This window comes from Taurulus bubalis (assembly GCF_910589615.1).
Source record: "Taurulus bubalis genome assembly, chromosome: 19".
NCBI classification, from domain to species: Eukaryota; Metazoa; Chordata; class Actinopteri; order Perciformes; family Cottidae; genus Taurulus; species Taurulus bubalis.
Window position 1 is genome coordinate 15,771,003 of NC_136607.1, and position 19,430 is coordinate 15,790,432.

Sequence of the window (19,430 nt, forward strand, 5' to 3'; positions counted from 1 at the left end):
GATAGTGTAGCATGAACCCGTGAATGATCTGAAACAAGGCCATGTTTAATATCCAGGAAATAGAGCACCGATCTACATATCACTTTGGTTTCCATCTGCTTTTTATTATGAAGCATTTCCTGTTTGTTGACAGCTGTCCAAACATTTTGTTTATTGAAGAACAAATAAAAGAAAGAATCGTGAACCCGGTGAATAAGAAAGAGTTCAGACCATTGTGGGGGTTTAAACTGGAACATATTTCCATTCGCTCTCCTTGGTCTGGCTAATGTTTGAGTGCAAAACGTAGTCAAGTGCTGTTCTCATCAAAGAGGAATCAGTGAGGATGGACCTGCTTTCCTTCACACTGAACAGACAGTTCTTTTTTCCCGGAAGTTCATTCCCAGTATACTGAAGCCACGCTTGCAAGCAACCACTGTTACATCAACAACATTAGTTTGGCTCTTGAAGGTGTAAGACGGTTCTTTAGAGGGGCCCTGCTTTCCACTTGAAGTTGAAGGAAACAGTTGTTCTGTGGCTCCGGAGGAGCTTCGTCAAGTCCGTGAACACAACGTCTGCAGGTTGATATCATCATCAAGTACAAATTAAAAACAGAAAACCTGTGTTACAAACTGGCCACACAAGCATTTACCAGACAGGAAGGGACTTTTATTGGTTGTATTATAGGAAATATGGGATCCAGGGTTTTTAAAGCCTGATATTATGGACTACCGGTCAGGACAACTCGCCTTCCGACATTTTTTTTATTTTTTGAAAGCTGCTTCAATAGATTTTTGGGCCACGTAGAGGAATAGGCTGTAAACAAATCACCTTTTAGTTCTTAATAAGTTGTTGTGGCAAACATTAGCAAACAGCTGCCTATTTACACTTCCAGCAGCATACACAGCATTACTCAAACATTATCATCAGTTCCATTTAATACAATAATATTGATAAATGCAGCTTTAATCTGTCTCTTGTGAGTGCCCCGACTTCATGGAAGTAATTTGCAGTTCCCCTTTAATGGCTAATTTGTGCCGACAGATATTAGTCAAATATTGTCTCAAATTTCCAGGTATCGGATGATAACTCCATGCAATAACAGAGAATACCAAACATAGTATATGTTTACTGCGAGCCGCCATTTAAGCACTATCCTCTTGTGTACATTCCAGATTCCTTAGATGCTCACTGTAAATATCTTTCTCTGGAGGGGGGATGGCTGCTACTGGGCAAGGAGGGTCTCCTGCTCGGCTTTAGCATGACCCACCCAATGATTGACTAAGACTGCTAATAAATATTGTCTGTCAGACTGTATCAACCGAGCTCATTTCCTTCACTTAAAGGGATTTACTGAGCCTGGGATACACAGTTTGTCTTCATTACCATACTGTAGTGCCTTACACCACAAAACGGAGCTCAGAAACGTTAAAACAATTGAAGGATATGAATGTTTTTACAGTATCGGTTCAGAGAAGTTATTGAATTGAATGAAGAGGCCTTTGATTCATTAAAGACCCTGTGCATTGTATCTGGTACGCTCCTGATGCTCTCTTCCTACTGCATGTATACAGACGGTTAAATGGGTAGAGAGAAGAAAAACACATTAGAATAGACTTCCATGGCTAATAGAGGAATATAGTATGTCAGGGCAGAAGGCAGGCCACGGAGGAAGAAAAGAAAACTGTGTAGAGGTCAAAAAACTAAACATGGAGCCCCATTTCTACGCTTTCTATACATTGTTACGGGGAGAGAAAAAAAACATGTGAGTGGGCCCGAGGTGTGTAAGAGGATGAGGAAGGGGGGAAATGGGTGGGGAAGGGTATGTTATGTTCTATTGAGGAAATACATGGAAACTAATCAGTCTTCCTGCATCTCAGTCAGATATCTGTAGGGCTGAAGACAGGAAGGACTCCTGCAACAGGGACTTCCTGAGATCCTCCTGTCTGATACACATGCATGTCTTTGTGTACATTTAAAGTGTGTATCGCTATATGATGAGGGAGGTTACAACAGGATATACTGAATGAAGAGTAAATAACTCGAGCATGCTAGCTGACCAAATGATCTTTGGTAATCTGTTGTGTGTATGACATCCATAATATTTACACACAGAAACGGAGAAGGATACCTTTGGTGCTGCGACTTAGTGCAGAAGAAGTGAGAAGAAGTGGACGCTATCATGCAGAAGTGTCTTATGAAACCAATAAGTAAGAAAATGTCAAGGGAACGAGGTGCAAAATGTAAAATAAGGCTGAAAGGAAAATTGAATAAAAGGAAAAATCTGCATATTGTTCTATGCTTTAGCAATGATTTTTTATTCATGTTTCGTGAGACTGTCAATAAATGTTTCAGCAATAGTGACGTCAAGCGGAGTAAACGACATACAGAGACGACAAATCCAGTTCCCAATTGACTGCAATGTTGTTTTTCTTTTTAGTATTATTATATTTATTATTATTATATTTATTATTATAACGAAGGTTCCTATGTAATTTTCATCCAAACTATGATTTTTCCTTCAACGTAATCAAGTTGTGTGTGCCTGAACCATGTATATGTTGTTATCACATCATAAAATGCATCAATCGAGATTTGTAACCATTTTATTTATTTTTTTATTTACAGATAAATTATGTTTTCCTTCTGATAGAGGCGTCTTATCAGAAAACATTGTATCGTTCAAGCGGGTGTGGGCAAACCAGGTATGTCTAATGGCACAAAGCAGCACTGACTTAACGTCACATTATATCCATTCATATCTCAAAATGATGGTGAATTGCAGCTGGTGACCTCATTGAGAAATATCAGGCAACCATGCATATTCAGATAATATTCAGAAGTTATTGTTGTTCACAGGTGACAACCACTGTAATGTAAAATATCGATGATCAACAGTCAGACAAAAAAAACATAACAATAATAACAAAATAATGTAGAATATCCACATTGTCATCCATTGCCTGATAGAGGGTTGTAATGGTGATATATCTGTTGTAGAAATGTTCAGGATCGATTCATCATAGTTCCCCTGAAATAGTTGCCGTTTGCTTACCAGTTGCTAGTTGCTCAGGCATCAGTCGACATTTGTGAGGTAAATACTGGAGGTTGTTAGGGTGTCATTATGTGGTCCCTTGCTCATAAATTACCACGAGGAGTCATCAGAGGATTTGTATATTCTATGTAAACTATTTCCAGATGATTATAATGACCAACCTAGAGCAACCTAGAGCAAAATCGTCAAGCTTCAGATAACTTTACAGCTCTATTACAGGATGACAGAAAGGACTGTGCAAACACTGCTCAGGGTATCCTTTTTAAAGTGCACCTCCTCGCTCTAAGTAGGTGAGATACTGTTACTTTAGAGGATAACATCGTAGTTGCTTGTAATCAGGGGAGATCTGACCTCCCCTGAACACATTTCATCCACCACCCTTCCGATAATAATCCTGATAATCTCACTGGGACGTTTGCATCCTCTCCAGCTGTGGGTCCCTGGATTTGCCCCTATGCTTGTCAGACTAGTTGTAACCCTGCACTTTTTGTTACACTATAAATCATCAGGGCCTGAATGGCTCCTTTACTCCCACACAATAACTGCGCTATACTGGAGACAAGCAGCTGGACAAATCTGTCACTCACGTTAGCATCTTTCGCCCTAAAACTCAGATTTAGATATTTGCTTTAGTGTAAAGACGGCAATGATCAAATCAATAACAGCATTTCAGAATGTTTGAGTTTTCTGCAACTCTGTAATTAACTGTCAGCAGTGACGTCTACTGTACGCTCTGAACACAACAACAGCAGCAGCAAGATGCCAAAACAACCAGGCATCAGAAAAAGACGTGAACTCATCCTTTTACCTAAATGAACAGTATTTACATTTACACTTTTATTGTAAAAGTCTTGTAGTATGACACATTGGAATGTAAATCTTCTTTTACATCATAAAGTAGTTGGCCTGCCATATTGTGCTGTATATACCCTGCATTATGTAATGAGAAACACTTTAAATGAGGTTTTTAAACTGACAGATGAAAAACGTCTTTCAGGTGCTACTAACACAGATGTGGCCCCAACTTTCAACACAAAACCACAGCTGGTAAATGAGAGTGGACCCTTGGGAAATTATATAGAGGGTGGACTGCCAAAGGGGCACAAGAGCAATTGTATTCATGTTAAAACAACAAGGTTGGAAATTTGCTCTCAAGTTCTTTGAGTTTCACTGGAATTCACAGGTTTTCACTTGAGTTTTACTGTCATTCAGTTTTATTTGTTATAATTTGAAATATGGGTTTATGATTGGATTTCCACATAAAAATCCTTTTCACACTCATGAATTTGCCAGATTTATGATGCACTTTTACCCAACAGGCTAACAGGCTAACAGATGTATGATGCACTTTTACCCAACAGGCTAACAGATGTATGATGCACTTTTACCCAACAGGCTAACAGGCTAACAGATGTATGATGCACTTTTACCCAACAGGCTACCATTCTTTGACAGCCACATGCAGATATAATGGGACTTGAATTCTAATAAAATTAATCTATCCATATTTCAATTCGTAAGAGACACTCAAGTGCATGTGGTACCCAAGTTTCCTGAAGGCAACGTGGTTGAGGCAGGTCCTAAACCGTCTGTGTTATGCTGTCACTCATGAGACCACGCCCCCCACGCCAGATCCGGACCAAAAGTTTGAAAGTGAAAAAAAAAGATCTGTAAGTGAAAAAAGATTTGAACAGAAACAAAGGAAGATTCGAATCTGTAAAAAAAGAGAGTGAAAGTTGAAATTATAAAATATGTTACTGAAAACAAAAAATATATTTTATCCACAAAAAAAACAGAACTGCATCAAAATTATATTGAACCACCAAACATTTTTCATACACTTATTTTGATTTCGAATACATTGTTGAAAGACCAAAACTTGAATTTTCAGGTTCAAATCTTTTTTTTCAAACGGACAAAACTATTGACCCGGATTTGGCTCCATAAACGATCAGCTGTCACAGACTTGATTCTGTATTTATTCTGGTCTAATTGTTGAATGCCATGTCAGTTTGCCTTCTGGTCTCCAGACATCACTGCGCTGCTGTTACTTGACTGCTAAGATTTTCCCATGGTCTGGCAGACCAAGCCCCCGCAATAGCTTATAGGGCTCTGTGCATGAGTGAACTCCTTGCAACGCTCCCACCCTCCTCTTCCTCCTCCTCCTCCACCTCCTCCTCCTCCTCCCTGTTTCTGGCTGTCCCGCTCTGCTCAGCAGAGGTGACACGCAAATGGAACAGAGCTCATCCCGAGTGGTGGAGTCAGTCTGAAACGGGACGTCAGACTGTGGATGCTGCCGCACAGGAAATGCCGTGTGCACTCTTCTTGTTAGCCATCTAGCGATTTGACTTCTCTGGGGAGCTCCTGCTTATCCGAGCGCGAGAGGCGGAAAAAGTCCGGGGGAATAAAGTGAAGCTGTACGGGACATCTCTAGTGCGCCGGGATGCTGGGGACAAGTCATTTCACTTTGACAACGGCGGCAGTTGTTGGTGAGTAATAACTCATTTTCGCTGATCCTAATGAGTGACAGGCGCGTTTTGGAGCTCTCCAAAGCGCATCTTTTGCGCGCACGCTGGAGCAGCAGCTTGGATCACGCTGCAATCTGCATAATTGCGGACTGAGCGACTGAAAGCATCCATTAGGCGTGTCACTCCCGGTGACTGCGCGCACATTAAAAGGGTGGCAGCACCGCAGTGTCTTCGTAAACTGTCCCTAAACACTTTCCTTCCGGATTGCCCAGATGTTATATATTGTGACCGAGGGGAACCGCAGAGCACTTAATTGTTATATATGCAACAGAAGCATGGCGCTGCCTCATATAATCAAGACATTACAGTCTGTCTGCAGGCTGTAATTGAATGTTGCGCATGCCACTGGTTACACGCCACCAGTCCAGCCTTACTGGGAACATATAAGTTGTGTTGTTTCTGAGCAAACATGTCTGCAGTGTCATGCAGATCATCAGTGATAATTAGATTTTAGTTTTTAGAAGGTGAAAAGTGAAATGAATCTCGTCTTAACAGGCAGTGAGGCTCTAATGGATATATCTGTGTTGCATTGTGGAGTCCCACCGGTGATGCTGTGGGCTCTCAGGTTCAGCTCCAGAGCAGCAGAAGTGAATTAACTCCGAGGTCATGTACAAAGTGGTTCAAACGTGATGGGAAGTCCTGGCAAAGTTGAGCCCTACCTTTCTGATTTTGAAAGGAGGGAAAAACCAGAGAGAGCAAAGTCAACAGAGCAAGCCTCTCTTCAATTCTCAGATTCCTGCGTTCACGTGATACCGGCTTGTGATGCTCATTAGAGAATTGAGTTAGAGATGGGGATGGAGATACATGTGCGTGTTCGGGGAGAGGGATCAGCAGAAGCTCATGTATGTAAATCATTATCATCACATCAAGAACGTCAGGTTTATTCTTGTCTCTCTGCTCCCATCCTGCACACTCCTACTGGTCTAGTCATGTCGTCAGATGAGCTGTTGGAGTATGACCTCAGTCTGGTTACTCAGGGTTAGAAGCTATCTGGTTTGGGTCAATACTGGAAGATCCCGTGTTGTGCTATCGGAGCTTCCTCTGCCTGCCTCAGAGGCCCACATCCACATGTGGTTATTGTAGTGGCAGCATTTAATCGTTATGAATTCCTAACGGAGATGGGGCTACAGGTGGTTTGAGTTTGGTACTGCAGAGGAGGAGAGGAGCATCTGGCTTCAATCAGCCGTGTGTCAGACCGGAGTGACCGAGCTTACTAAGGACGTGAACAGCATGAACACCGATGCTCGAGACTCGAGCTGCAACTAATGATTATCGTCGATGAATCTGTTGTTTAGTTTTTTATTAACAGAATAATCATTGTCTATAGTCACTAAGTGAGCCTAACATCATGTCAGGTAAAAGATACATTGAAATACATTATCTGGACTCTGATGGGCCTTTTCTTTGAAAGTGTTTTGCAGACAGACCTAATAATAAGCAAAAACATTATACAATGTTAAGTTTATGGTGCTAGAAAACAGGAAAAAGCTAGAATATTCTCACATTTGAGAGGTTGGACCTACATTTGATTTATTTGCATGATATATGACTCTAAAACATGTATTGATCATTAACATTATTGGTGATTAAGTATGCAATTATGATTATTTTCATTATAGATTAATCTGCAAAGTATTTACTCGATCAATCAATGATACATTGGTCTAAGAAATGTCTGAATGTAGTGAACAACTGCCCATCATAGTTAACTATCAAGCCTAAGATGATGTTATAAAGTTACTTGTTTTATCCAATATAAAGTAAAAAACCCAAAGATATTCAGTTTACTGAGATAAGACTAAAAACATGACTTTAATAATTTATCAATACGTTATACTGTCTGCCTCTCTTATCTCTTCTCCCTTCTCTTGGTTGTGTTTGTGAGAGATACAAGCTCACACTTGATGAGATGCTTCTTTGTCCAATATGTCAAACAGCCAGAGGACATTTTGGAGTTCATGTGGTTCTTTAAAACACTAGAATCTGCCCGTTCAGCTAAAAAATAGACTAAATGTCCCCCCCTTAGGAATGTACTTAACTTCTTTGTGACTATGTCTGCTACAAAGATGGAGAGAAGGGGTGGAGGGTTAGAGGAACACAAACTGATTTAGACTCCTCATTTATCCTCCAAGGACTTCCGCAGATTCTCACATTTCAGATTTGGTAATGTTTCTATTGTCTACATTTTCATGAGCATGTGATGCTGCTGTACATGACCAGAGTAGATGGTTAATTCATTGAAAGCATAAGGTCAGATAAGTCTTCAGACATTAAAGCTCTGAATTTAATTTACAAGCCTTGAGTAGTGTAGCCGGCCATCTCCTTCATTCTCAATATGTCTCCTCCTCCTCCTCCTCCTCCTCCTCCTCCTCCTCCTCCTCTTCCTCCTCTTCCTCCTCTACTATCATTCGTATCAGCTCACTCCCTCGGTAGCAGCAATCAGCACTAATTTGACATAAACAGTCTGCTGGCAGTGGCAGAAAGGTTCACTGGAACGGTATGTGATTACCCTCCAATTGTGACGCAAGTTTATTCTGCATCTTTGATGGCTTCACTTTGAGCGTCCTTGTTTTTTTTAAAACAGTTATCTGTCTTTGACTTCTGTCAGAAACCACCACAGTATTTCCTCTTCAACTAAAGGACTTGCCACTCACTCACGTAATTTTGGGCTGGACAATCTTAACAATTATTGAATGGGGCATAACATTTTTACGGACGGTCATGTTCCACATAGGATGAACCCTTCTGACTTTGCTGATCCCCTAACTTTTTTATTAGCATCATCATTAGGTCAAAATGCATCTTCTCTTTCTTGGCTTTTGACCAAAATACTTTCAAAACTAACATTCCCATCAGACTCAGCTATTACATTTGTTAACATGCTCATCTAAGATGGTGAACATGATCAACTTTACCTGCAAAACTTCAGCACTTACTATCTAAGGTAGTAAGACGTAAGAATAAAGTTGCAAAATCAAATCATATTATTTCCAGATGAGGAACACAAGCATACTACACAGTTAAATAAATACTTTTGTGATTTAATAAAAACTATAAAATAAATTCTCTGCTGAGATATGATCAGGATTTAACAGGTTGCCTCTTCTTATAAATGTTTTTGCCTGGCAGTTTATGGTTAGCGCTGTATCAGATGTGGTAGAGGTGCAGGTTTTCACACTTCTTACACGTATGACGTGTGCACACTAACACTTATCTCATTGTTTACATGTGGAGCTGACTCTGACAATCAGTGACTGTGATAAAAGAGAGGACATAAGATCTCTGGCTGTTTGGTGTCAAGCAACAAAATAGACAAGAAATACAGTCACATGTGACACTTCCTGAGAGGAAGAAAACAGGAAGATGGTCTCTTCTGAAGACTTGTGAGAGCTGGGGCCTCCAAGAAATCAAGAACGTTAAGATGAAGCATGTGATGACAGAAACGCATAGTTTCAGTTATGGGACAATTTCTCATTTAATATGTATGCACTACATGGATCTTGATGGTGAAACACCAAAATGTGTTGATGTTTTTGAGGTAAAAAATGTGCTTGATGCTTGTGACTCTGTAAATGCACCCGTTGAACTGGAACTCAAACGGTCTGCTTACTATTAGAAGTCACCGTGTTATCATGGATTGAGGACATCACGGCTACATTTGGGCAAGTAGGAAATTGGTTGGAAGGTTGGAAAGAAAAACAAACTAGATAATGTGGTCTGTAAGTGAGTCCGCACATTTCAGCTCCCATTCAAAGTCGGCAGTTGTATGATTCGGGAAGGTCAACATTTAACTTAAAATGCTTAACATTTGGCATTTGGCATCACATGAAGCCCATTCAGATGAAGACACGCTTGTGCTTCTTGGGTCCATGCAGAGGTAACAGGAAGTTCTATTCTGTGGATAAACACAAAGCAGACGAGCATATATCTGCTCTACGAGCTGTGATACTCAAAGGAAGCATCAAAGATTCACCCTCGAGCCTGCGAAACCACAAAGCCCACCCACACCACTTGGTTTCATACGATGCGGCCTCAACCCACTACAGATGTGCAACTGCTGTCTCTGCAGCATGTGGCAACGATGAAACTAGCACTTGCAAAGTGATAGATGTCCAAGGTAAAGCTGATCGGAGGTAAGGCGTTCAACAAAGAGCCCCAGTTGGATTCAAACCGGAGGCGCTGGGGTTTTATGGTTTTCATGTGAACCACTAAGCCAACAGATGCCCACATTTTTACAGACCAATCTGTAATCTCTCGTTTCTGCATCACTTCAATTATTTGGATTTAGTTGGTAAAGTAGAAATGTTCAAACCACTTTAACAGCCATCTCTGATTAGCAGAAAATAACCAAATAGTCAAATTAAAGATCTTGCTTGCAGTTTGACTGTGTTAAGAAACATACAAATATGAATGAAGAAAGAAATACTTTGACCTTTCTCCACTAACCAGAAGCAGTGCGTTCTCCATAGGCCGACCCTGTCTGGACATCTTATGGGCATCTTGCAGGGTCTGACAGATAAACAGTGGGGGTCATGGTATACTTTAGCTTTGTTTTATTTGAAGCTCTGCAGGTTTAAATTACAAAAACAGTGAAAGTTGGGTTAAACTCAACTCAGTAAAGATGAACATTTCTTGAAAAAGGGACTTATTGGGAGTCTTGAAACATAGTATGCATTTAAAGGAGCAGTGTGTAGGATTTAGCAGCCTCTAGTGGTGAGGTTCAACCCTCCTGTTCAAAGAATGCCTGAGAACTATGGTGGCTCTAGAGGCGGTGTTTGGTTTGTCCATTCTGGGCTACAGTAGAAACACGGTGGACTCCATGAAGAGGACCTGCTCTTTGTAGATTTTAAGGAGTCATTATAAGGGAACAACAACTTTTTTTTAGTATCAGATGATTACACACTAATGAAAACATAGTTACGAATATTATATTAAATGTCATCCAATACATCCTACACAATGGATCTGTTTAATGCAAATGTAAGTAATTTACAGCTCTACTTGGTTGGTCAGTTCGTCCACCACATTGGTCCAGACTGAATTTCTCCAACAGACACTAAAAACATTTTTTTAGTTCCCAGAGGATGAATCCTACTGATTTTGGTGATCCCCTGACTTTGCATCTAGCGCCATTCTAGCGTTTTACTGGATTATCTTGCAGTTTGGTGCACACACTTTGTGAACAATAATCCCCAGACCTTTTATCTCACACCATAATCAGGTCAAAATATTCAATTTGTCCACTACTTTTCTTTAATATTTAATTGAGCATTACGGTCTCACAGATCTGCTGGCGCGACTCTAGACCCTTCGTCTTGTTAGAGTTTAATTTGCGAATAATGTCTATTAAGGATGACGGTCACTAACACACACCCGGCTGGGTTCTGCCACAGAACTGAGTCATCATTGAGTCATGATGTTCTGTCTGCTGCCATCAATGAGGAAGTGAGAGAGAAACATAAAGGAAACTCTGAGATCGCCAAGACAATGCTTGTGCCAAACCTTTTCTGCTCTATAAATGCAAATCTCAGCCGTCTCAGCAATTATTATGAATTTAGCATTTAAGCTTTCCCTCTCTCATTCTTTAAAACTAGGGTAAAACCAGTGGATGTATTGCATGTGTTGTTAGTTTTGGGCTGTGACTGTAATAGTTAACATGGTCTATCAGAAGTTCACTATATTTGACTGAAAGACTGTTATTCTTGTTGTATTTGAGTAGTGTTTGAAAAACTAATCTTCCTATAAGTGGCCCCTAAACTCAAAACTAAACATGTAAGCGAGATAAGTGCAGAATAATCCCCAAACTTCACCCAACAACATACACACACTTTGGAGAGAAACTGATATCTGTCATAAAAGAGCTTCAAATAAACAAAGCGCCCGCGAAGGTGCCACACTGCATGTCGTTTCATCTTACGTGGGTCTTAACCTCTGAGGAAGGTCAAGCCACACACAGACACACACACACACTGAACACATAAAAGCATTCTGCATGGATTTCACACTTCATCACTTTTCTTATGTCTGTTACAATTTGAGAGTTTTCAGGAGCATCCTTTTAACCCCATTAAGCCCCGGTGTAATCGCTTCCATGTGAAAGAAATATTGAAGCTTTGCCTGAAACACAGGCCGTTTTTGTACGATATCCTTTATTGTAAGTACTATACATACTATACTTTTATCAAACGTCATCTCAGAAGCAGTTCTATTGTTCTGCAAATGCGGATTATCAGTTGTTTATAGGAGTTTATATCGACAGTCTGCCACACTATCTTGTCCACAGATAGTTTGGGTGTGCTGAGGTATTTTTCAGTCATGTGACCTCTGGCACCAAACAGTTGTTGTGGGGCATCAGGGGTAAAGAGGAGGACGGAGGAGGCAGCAGAGCAGACAGGGAGGCAAAGGGGAGAGTGTCACGGAGGTCGTCGGGAGAGAAAAGCTGCTGGCGACATGACAGGGAGTCCATTTCAGAGAACTTTGCAGTGGGAGGAAATTGCCTTATCTCCATGTAAGCAAAAACTAGAAGAAGAGTGAGACATGCAGATGTTAACAAGAGAGATTGCACATGCACTGCTTCTGTTTTTCAAACAGAGAAGAGGGTTAGTCATCTCTGCAGCTTCCTTATTTTATGTTGCAGGTGCCATAAGTGTTCTCACTCATTTGAGCATTTTCTGAGCTACCCTCCTCTGTAGTTAAAATAGCCGTGTGGAGTCTGCGTGGTTTCACACCTACCTTGTTTGGTGCGGTCCAAACTAACTGTTCTGTTTGCCAGTTTTATTAAGTTCTCCTTTGATACTGAGAGAAGAAAGTCACGATTGACTTATGGAGCTTTTCTGGGAAAACGTGTTATACTGTAGCGCAGCCAGTGTTAAACTTCTCTTTTTTTGGGTTAACCTTTGTTTTTGAGTGTAATTTGTGATACAGTGTGTTTTATGTGAAACAGGATTTAGGCCTGTCTCGAGTAATTTCCTTGTTTTTGTCAGTGTGGGCCAACCAAGACCCCGTAACATCTTGCCAGAAGAAACACATGAGGAATACTCGCACATGCATAGCTGTATTCCTCCGGGACTCTCTCTACCTGCTAAGTGTTGATGGCCTCAGATCCTGGATGTATGTATTTTGTGTGTGTGTGTTTGCAACGAGAGCAATACTGCATCTGTGCACCAGGCATATCCAGCCCCTCCGCCCCCCTTCCTTGTTACTCTCCCAGGCCAGCGGCGGACCGGAGCCATCCATCATACTGGCATCATACAGGGAGCAGTGGAGCTGTGGCGTCCGCCTGAGGCAGCGTCTTCACATTAACTTCTACAATGAGAGGCCGACACGAACGACCATGATAGTCCCGATGCTCCACTCCCAGACAAAAGTTTCCTATGAAGATTAAGTGTGTCTGCTTGTAATGTTTCACTGGTATAATCTGCTGTCAGTCGGAACGAGGCTGATTCTTCTTCTTACGCTTTGATTCATTTAATGGCGCCAGACTAATATTTGGGATCTATACTTATGACTTCAGTGTTTCTATAGATGAAAGAAAATATTACATTAATCTGAAGTCATCAGACGATCAATATTAGATGACTCCGATTGGAAATTGCGTAAAAAATAATTGATCCTGAAATTTTTCGGAATTCGTCGGCGATTTGGGAAATTATTACATGAGAGTGCAGACCCGATTTATTTTATTTTATTTCATTCAACTTTATTGTCATTTCTCAGAATACAAGTACTAGAGCAACACAATGCATTATTTCATTCACCGGCCACAAATGAACCGCACCATGAGCGACTTGGTTCTGTATTTTGAAAATAAGGTTAAGCGAATGGGGCGGGGCTTCTTCAGCACCACGGACAGCACCATGGATTTAATCAAAACACAGTACAGGTAGGCTGTTGGTATTTCAGGGCCGTGGATTCTGACTTGCACAAACCTCAGTCAGATAAAGGCAGACTAGATTAACATATTAAGCCTATTGCTTACAAGTGCGTACCCTTATCTACTAATATCCCGCTCCTCACTTTGCACAATCTCACCCAAGGTTATTCAGCATCTAGAAACACAGTAACAAAAGTGGTTATTTCATAGTTATCATTTCAGGCAACACTACATTACATTACAAACTGAAAAGCACAGTTACAGTGCAAAACCAATATCTTCCATCTCTGGACATACATTGACCAGAGCCCTGTCCAACCACTTTAATACATAAAACACAAATACATAAAACTAAATATAGAAAATAAATTCGAACCTATACAGATCAGTGCATCCGTACAGTAAATGCTCACTTTATTCAATGTTATGCCTTTTAACACCATCCAGAAACCTCGACTTGAGTTGACGCTCCAAGACATCATTGAGACCAGACTTCACGGTTACTATTGATGTTTTAAGACTTTCCTCTTAAGATGTATAGTCGTTGGCTGAAAGTATTCATCTATTTTGGGATATTACCTGCAAGGCGAAGAGAAGAATGTTGGACATTTCTCAAGTAACAGAAGGAGGTCTGAGGTTCATACCAATAGCAAAATTTCACAAAACTCTCATGCAAACGTTTTTCTCAGGATTATTCACGTCATGTGCATTTGGGTTGCAAATCAAAATCGTGATGTGAGATATTCTAGATTCATTGTATGCATGTGTAATATGTGTGCATGTCCTGTCAAGCCTTGAAAAAAACAGTGGAAAAGCAAAACATGAAGGGGAGTTGTGTGTTCCTGGAACACATCTGTGTGTTGTAAAGAGCGAGGCAGTGTGCCGACAGCACTGGGATTCACCCCTTGCTGAGGCCATGTCCACACCAATGTGGAGATGTTTAAAAAAACATTACAATCCTGTTTTCTTTTCTTTGAGCTTTAATCCACAGTAGACCAGAGTTTGGTTTACCTCTAAAAATTATAAATCAAAAACAAACCAAAACAAACCCACCATGAAAACACTTTGTTTCCCCAGTAGATGTCTGGTCACATGAATTATTTCAGTATATCAGGAACCAGTGAATCAGTACATGTTTAAGAATAATTAGGTGCAGCTGCAACTCTTCAAAAATGTTTTATAAAATAGTTATGTGCTGTGATCTCAATGGAATAACTTTGTGATCAACAGTAACAGTCACATGGCAGCAGCATTAAATCAACCAACATCTGTTATATACATTTATGCTTGTGTATGACATGTTACAGTAGTGTGTAAGCACTGCTAGCACAGACTGTGCTGCGATTCTAGATTCTAAGCACATAATTGTTTCTGTTGTATGATTTTCCCTCTCAATCTTTGTTTGGCAAGTGATGTGTTTACAAAACATCCCACAACTTACAATTAGATTCATCTGCTGCTGTGACCCATACTTAACAAGCATTTCAACATAAATAAAGGGCGTAAGAAAGATGTGGGTTGTGTTTCTGTGTGAACCGATAAGGCAAGATGCCTCGCCCTGCTTCCAGTCTTAATGCTAAGCTATTGGCTAATCAACCGCTGCGACGTGAGAGTGGTGTCAATGTTTTCATTTCACTTTTGGAAACAAAGCAAATGTGCTAAACTATTCCTTTCAAGAGCAAGAAATACCCTGATCAGCCTGACGGATAAAACATGTTTTACCATAAAACTACCATAAAGCAAATTCTAATTTGCTTCTCCTATATATGAATTGCATAGATCGTCGTAAAGAGCCGACAGTGAGCGAGAAGCACTCTACTATTTGTGTTTTTGTGTGCCACTAATTAAAATTGTATCAATACAAGTGGATAGTGCTGATTAATGTGTGTTGGTCTGTTAAGTGGTAGCCTGGCTAAGAGCCTTAGTATCTATTATTAAAAACACACTAAACATAGCCCAAATAAATTGTACGGCCACTTTGTGAAACTATAATTAGAGTATTACAGTTGTAGTGTCTGTTGTTTATGATACAGAGCATGTTAATTAAAATGAGATTGCATATACTCAGGAAATTGTTCTATGATTTTGAAGGATGACAAACTACACTCCTTCTTTCCTGTTCATTGGATTCTCATTTGTTCCTGTGTTTTCTTTAAAATATTTATTTTTAGCTTCACTGACTTTGCAAAATAAACCTGTCGTGATGTTTTAAGGGTTGTAGGAGTATGGAGTTTACACACAAGCTCATGGTTACAGTATTTGAGGTGTAGCATGATTATTTTTGCATGTTGCTTATTGATACTGGAGCAAGGTCATTATTTGACCCTCGGGTGTGTGTATTTTTAGTTCCTCCAGAGGTGTTTGATCTATCCCAGACCACCTGATTCCCTGTGTGTTAAAACGCTATAACAGACACATATGCATGTGCTGCGAGGTGGGATATGGCTAGAAGAGTGTCAACCAGCCCTGCAGTATACGCAGTGTATTTGATGGGGGGGGGGATGTAAGCTTTGACAACCGTCTGGGGGGATGATGTCATGCGTGGGTCTCAGCATGTAGGCCTGCATGTTTTCTGCACAAGTGAAAAAAGCAGAGCTCCAGAGGATACATCTGGAAGTTTCAGAGAGGGGAATCTGACACCGTTGAGTCGACGCGTTCAGTCAATGAATGAAAGGAGAGGAGCAGAGAGATGCTGGGACGGAGATGAATGGGAGGAGGACATAGTAGAGAGATGGATGATGCTCTTGAGGGAGAGAGGGATGGGACGAGAATTAATTAATGAATGGGTGGAGGAGAGGAAGCAGATTGAATTGCAAGCTGACTTGAAGGAGATGATTTTTAACGGTGGGGCTATATGGAAATGTCTTAAATATCTCAGTAACTGCCACGACATTTCGAACACATGAACACATGTTCTTGTCCCACAGGATGAAACAAACTGAGCTTGATGAGAGCTTTTCTTTCCCTTTTGTGGCAGGTCAAAGTTTTGACCAGTGAAGTGAAATATCTCAAAAATCGTCTTCGATTAGCATCATTTTCATTCATGGGCTCCAGAGGATGAATCCAACTGACTTTGGTGATCAGCTCACATTCATGTCCATGAAATAACTTCGGGGAACTACCTTCTCATCTCCGAGTCAAATCTTTTCGGGTAACATTTTGAGCATGCTAGCTTGCTTGATAATAATTCAGGTTAATTAAAGCAGCACTATGACGCCTCACAGAGCGTCCAGCATAGCTGCAGACTTGAAGTCTTGTTCCTACTCATGGTTAAGCTTGAATAATTCATCTTTATGGTCTTCTCTCTGCAGACATTAGCACTAAAACCCCTTGTGTTCCCCCGTGCATATGAAAACTCGCCTACAACCATGACCCCTTGTGTCCACCGCACCCCCACATACTTTACATTTGCCAAAAAAGACAAGAAAATTAAGTCACAGTCAGCAGAGCGAAAAACCTGTCAGAAGTTAAGCTTGTGACAGACAAGTGTTTATACTGTTGGAGCACCAAAGAAATTGACTGAAAAATAGACAGTCAGGGCATAATTATGGGAATGTAAGAAGGAAAAGCTGAGGCAGAAGGGCAGTGGAAAAGAAATACTGATAAAGATAAAAGAACAAAGTCTGAAATATTTAAGTTTTATGACCTGTCCACGGCCATGCCAGAAATTGAAGCTTCTCTCTTCTGCCGGTGGTGTGTGTTTTAAACACCAGCACATGGTGTATAAAGGTCCAGGTCCCACCCAAAGCCGTTTGACATTCATTCTTTCACTCAGACGTATTAACATCCTTCTGTTTCTGTTTGCTTTCTTTAAATATCGAGTATTTGTTTTCAGCGTCTGTCTCGGATCAACTTTACAACGAACACGTGTGTCTCAGTACAACTGATTAAGGTTGAGTTTCACGGTTACTTAATGACTTTGTTGCCTCGCAAGTGCTGATTTGCGTTAAGCTTTAAAGCTGATTATAGTCGGTTAGATAGTGTTACAGGTGAGCAGGTGCCAGTCGGGTGTGTGTTTTTACTGTGGCTGAAGGAGGCTTTGAAGCTTACAGGTGCTGAGTTTGGCTCATTTTTATAGCTGGTCTGATGTCTCGCAGGCCAACAGGTGCTGATCTTTGCTGTTTTCTGCCCTGGCTGTATCAGGCAGATCTGTCTTTGGCTACTTAGTTTGATTTCTGGCAGGATTGTTAAATGCTGCAACGGAGTCGTTTTTGTTTTGAGAACTGTAGGCGAATGAGCAGCAGGGTTTTATTGTGGGTTAGTGTGGCTGACGGACTGCCAGGGGCAATCAGGACCACATGCAACTTGACTGAAAACAGATCCATTCATTGGTCGCTTGCTGTAGTCTCAGCACTGCGATATTTTAGCCACTTTAGATTAGATTGTTCTGGTCAAAAAAAAGGTGATTTTTGTTCTGATAAGCAATGACATACAGGGACTGTATTTCATCAGCCAGTCGGTCTCTTTTTTTCTGTTGAAACAAATCTACAGCCACAGCTGCTCTGTCATGCTCTACTAAACCACAGCGATGATTTGAGCTAAATGCTAACATCAACATGTTGAAATGCTCACAATGACAATGCTAATATGCTGATTATCAGCAGTTATAATGTTTAAGATGTTCTTCATGGCGGTTTAGCAACTTAGCATGCTAACATAATTAGAACTTAACACAAAATACAGCTGATGGGGGTGTCATTAGTTGTGTAAGTGCCTTAAATTAAATACTTTGTAATAGTCAGCAGGGGGTAACTCCTCTGGTTGCAGTAGTCTGATTGTATAGAAGTCTATGAGAAAATGACTCTACTTCTCACTTGATTTATTACCTCATAAAATATTGTAAACATTGTACAGTGTGTGGTCTCAGTCGCACATTTAAAGCCTTCTTCAAGGCAACAATGAGACTTAACTGTAACACCTAAAAATGTCTTATTCAGCGTTTGGTTGAACTTAGCTCCACCCTCTTGCGTCACTTCTGGTTGCAAAAAAAAACAAGATGGCGGTGGCTAAAACACTGAACTCAAGGCTTTCAAACCAAACTTTAACTTGACTACGTCCACTTCTTGTATACAGGCTTATGATATAAGTACTGGCATATTAAGATGTTGACCTCATGGTGGTGACAGGAGAATGGATAAAAATGTAATTCTAATCCATCCAACAGTTGTTGCATTTCAGGCTGGACCAAAGTGGTGGACCGACTGACATAGTGTCATGCAGCTGTAATAGAGCACACTAACCCTCCAGACAGTGATGGACAGCTTTATATAGCAATACCTCCGAGGCTCGTCAGGCCATTTCCATCCATAAAGGGAAAAGCCCTCTTATTGGTTTTCCAGGGCAGATGTTAGCCCAGCTCGGGAAAATAGTTACATAACTCACTGGTTGTGATTTTAACAGAGCAGAGACAGGGGCAACCAAACGCAGCTAAATGAGATTGGTATACACAAAAGACTGCCAACTGATAGAGGACGTTCCAGCTCAGGCCAGCGTGACTCTGAACTGTACTTGAGTTCAGTCCGTGATAAATGATAAAGGCCCTGTTGGCCTGAAGCCATGTTGAATCAGCTTAATTAGTTGTGTGTGCATGTGTGTGTGCGCACCTGTGGATTTGAGGGGATGTCCATAATCAGGTTAATAGGAACAGGAAATGGAGCTTCTCTGAGAGATGGAGAGGGGCAACAGAGGAAGTACAGAAACGAGCGAGGGAGAAAGCAGGGGGATAATATGTCTTGGCTGGGATTCCTGTGTATGACTCTGCATGTCTGGATCTCTCTATTTCTCTGTCCATCTCTCTTGAGGGGAAAGTAAGAAGCCGAAACGTGTACGAAATATATCCAATCAACTTCCAAACATGACTGGATGATGACTGGCAGCAGGATGTTTTTATTAAGTCCTGTGCTAGAGGGGCTGGTAACAGACCTGATTGCGTGGACAGTAGTTTGTGCATTGAAGCCTCCTTTAGTTGCGGCCGACATACATGCACTGATTTTTGTTT

General features: G+C 40.9%; 1 protein-coding gene across 1 annotated transcript in view; it reads left to right on the plus strand.

Annotated features, from left to right (window-relative positions):
• The first annotated feature begins 5,397 nt into the window (after nt 1-5,397).
• The window catches only part of itga1 (integrin, alpha 1), a 38,955-nt gene continuing 24,922 nt past the window's right edge, over nt 5,398-19,430 (plus strand). Inside the window, exon 1 of the mRNA XM_079235074.1 lies at nt 5,398-5,520. Within this exon, the coding sequence (XP_079091200.1) occupies nt 5,475-5,520 (46 nt within the window). The 5' untranslated portion in view covers nt 5,398-5,474. The remainder of the gene's footprint in view (nt 5,521-19,430) is intronic.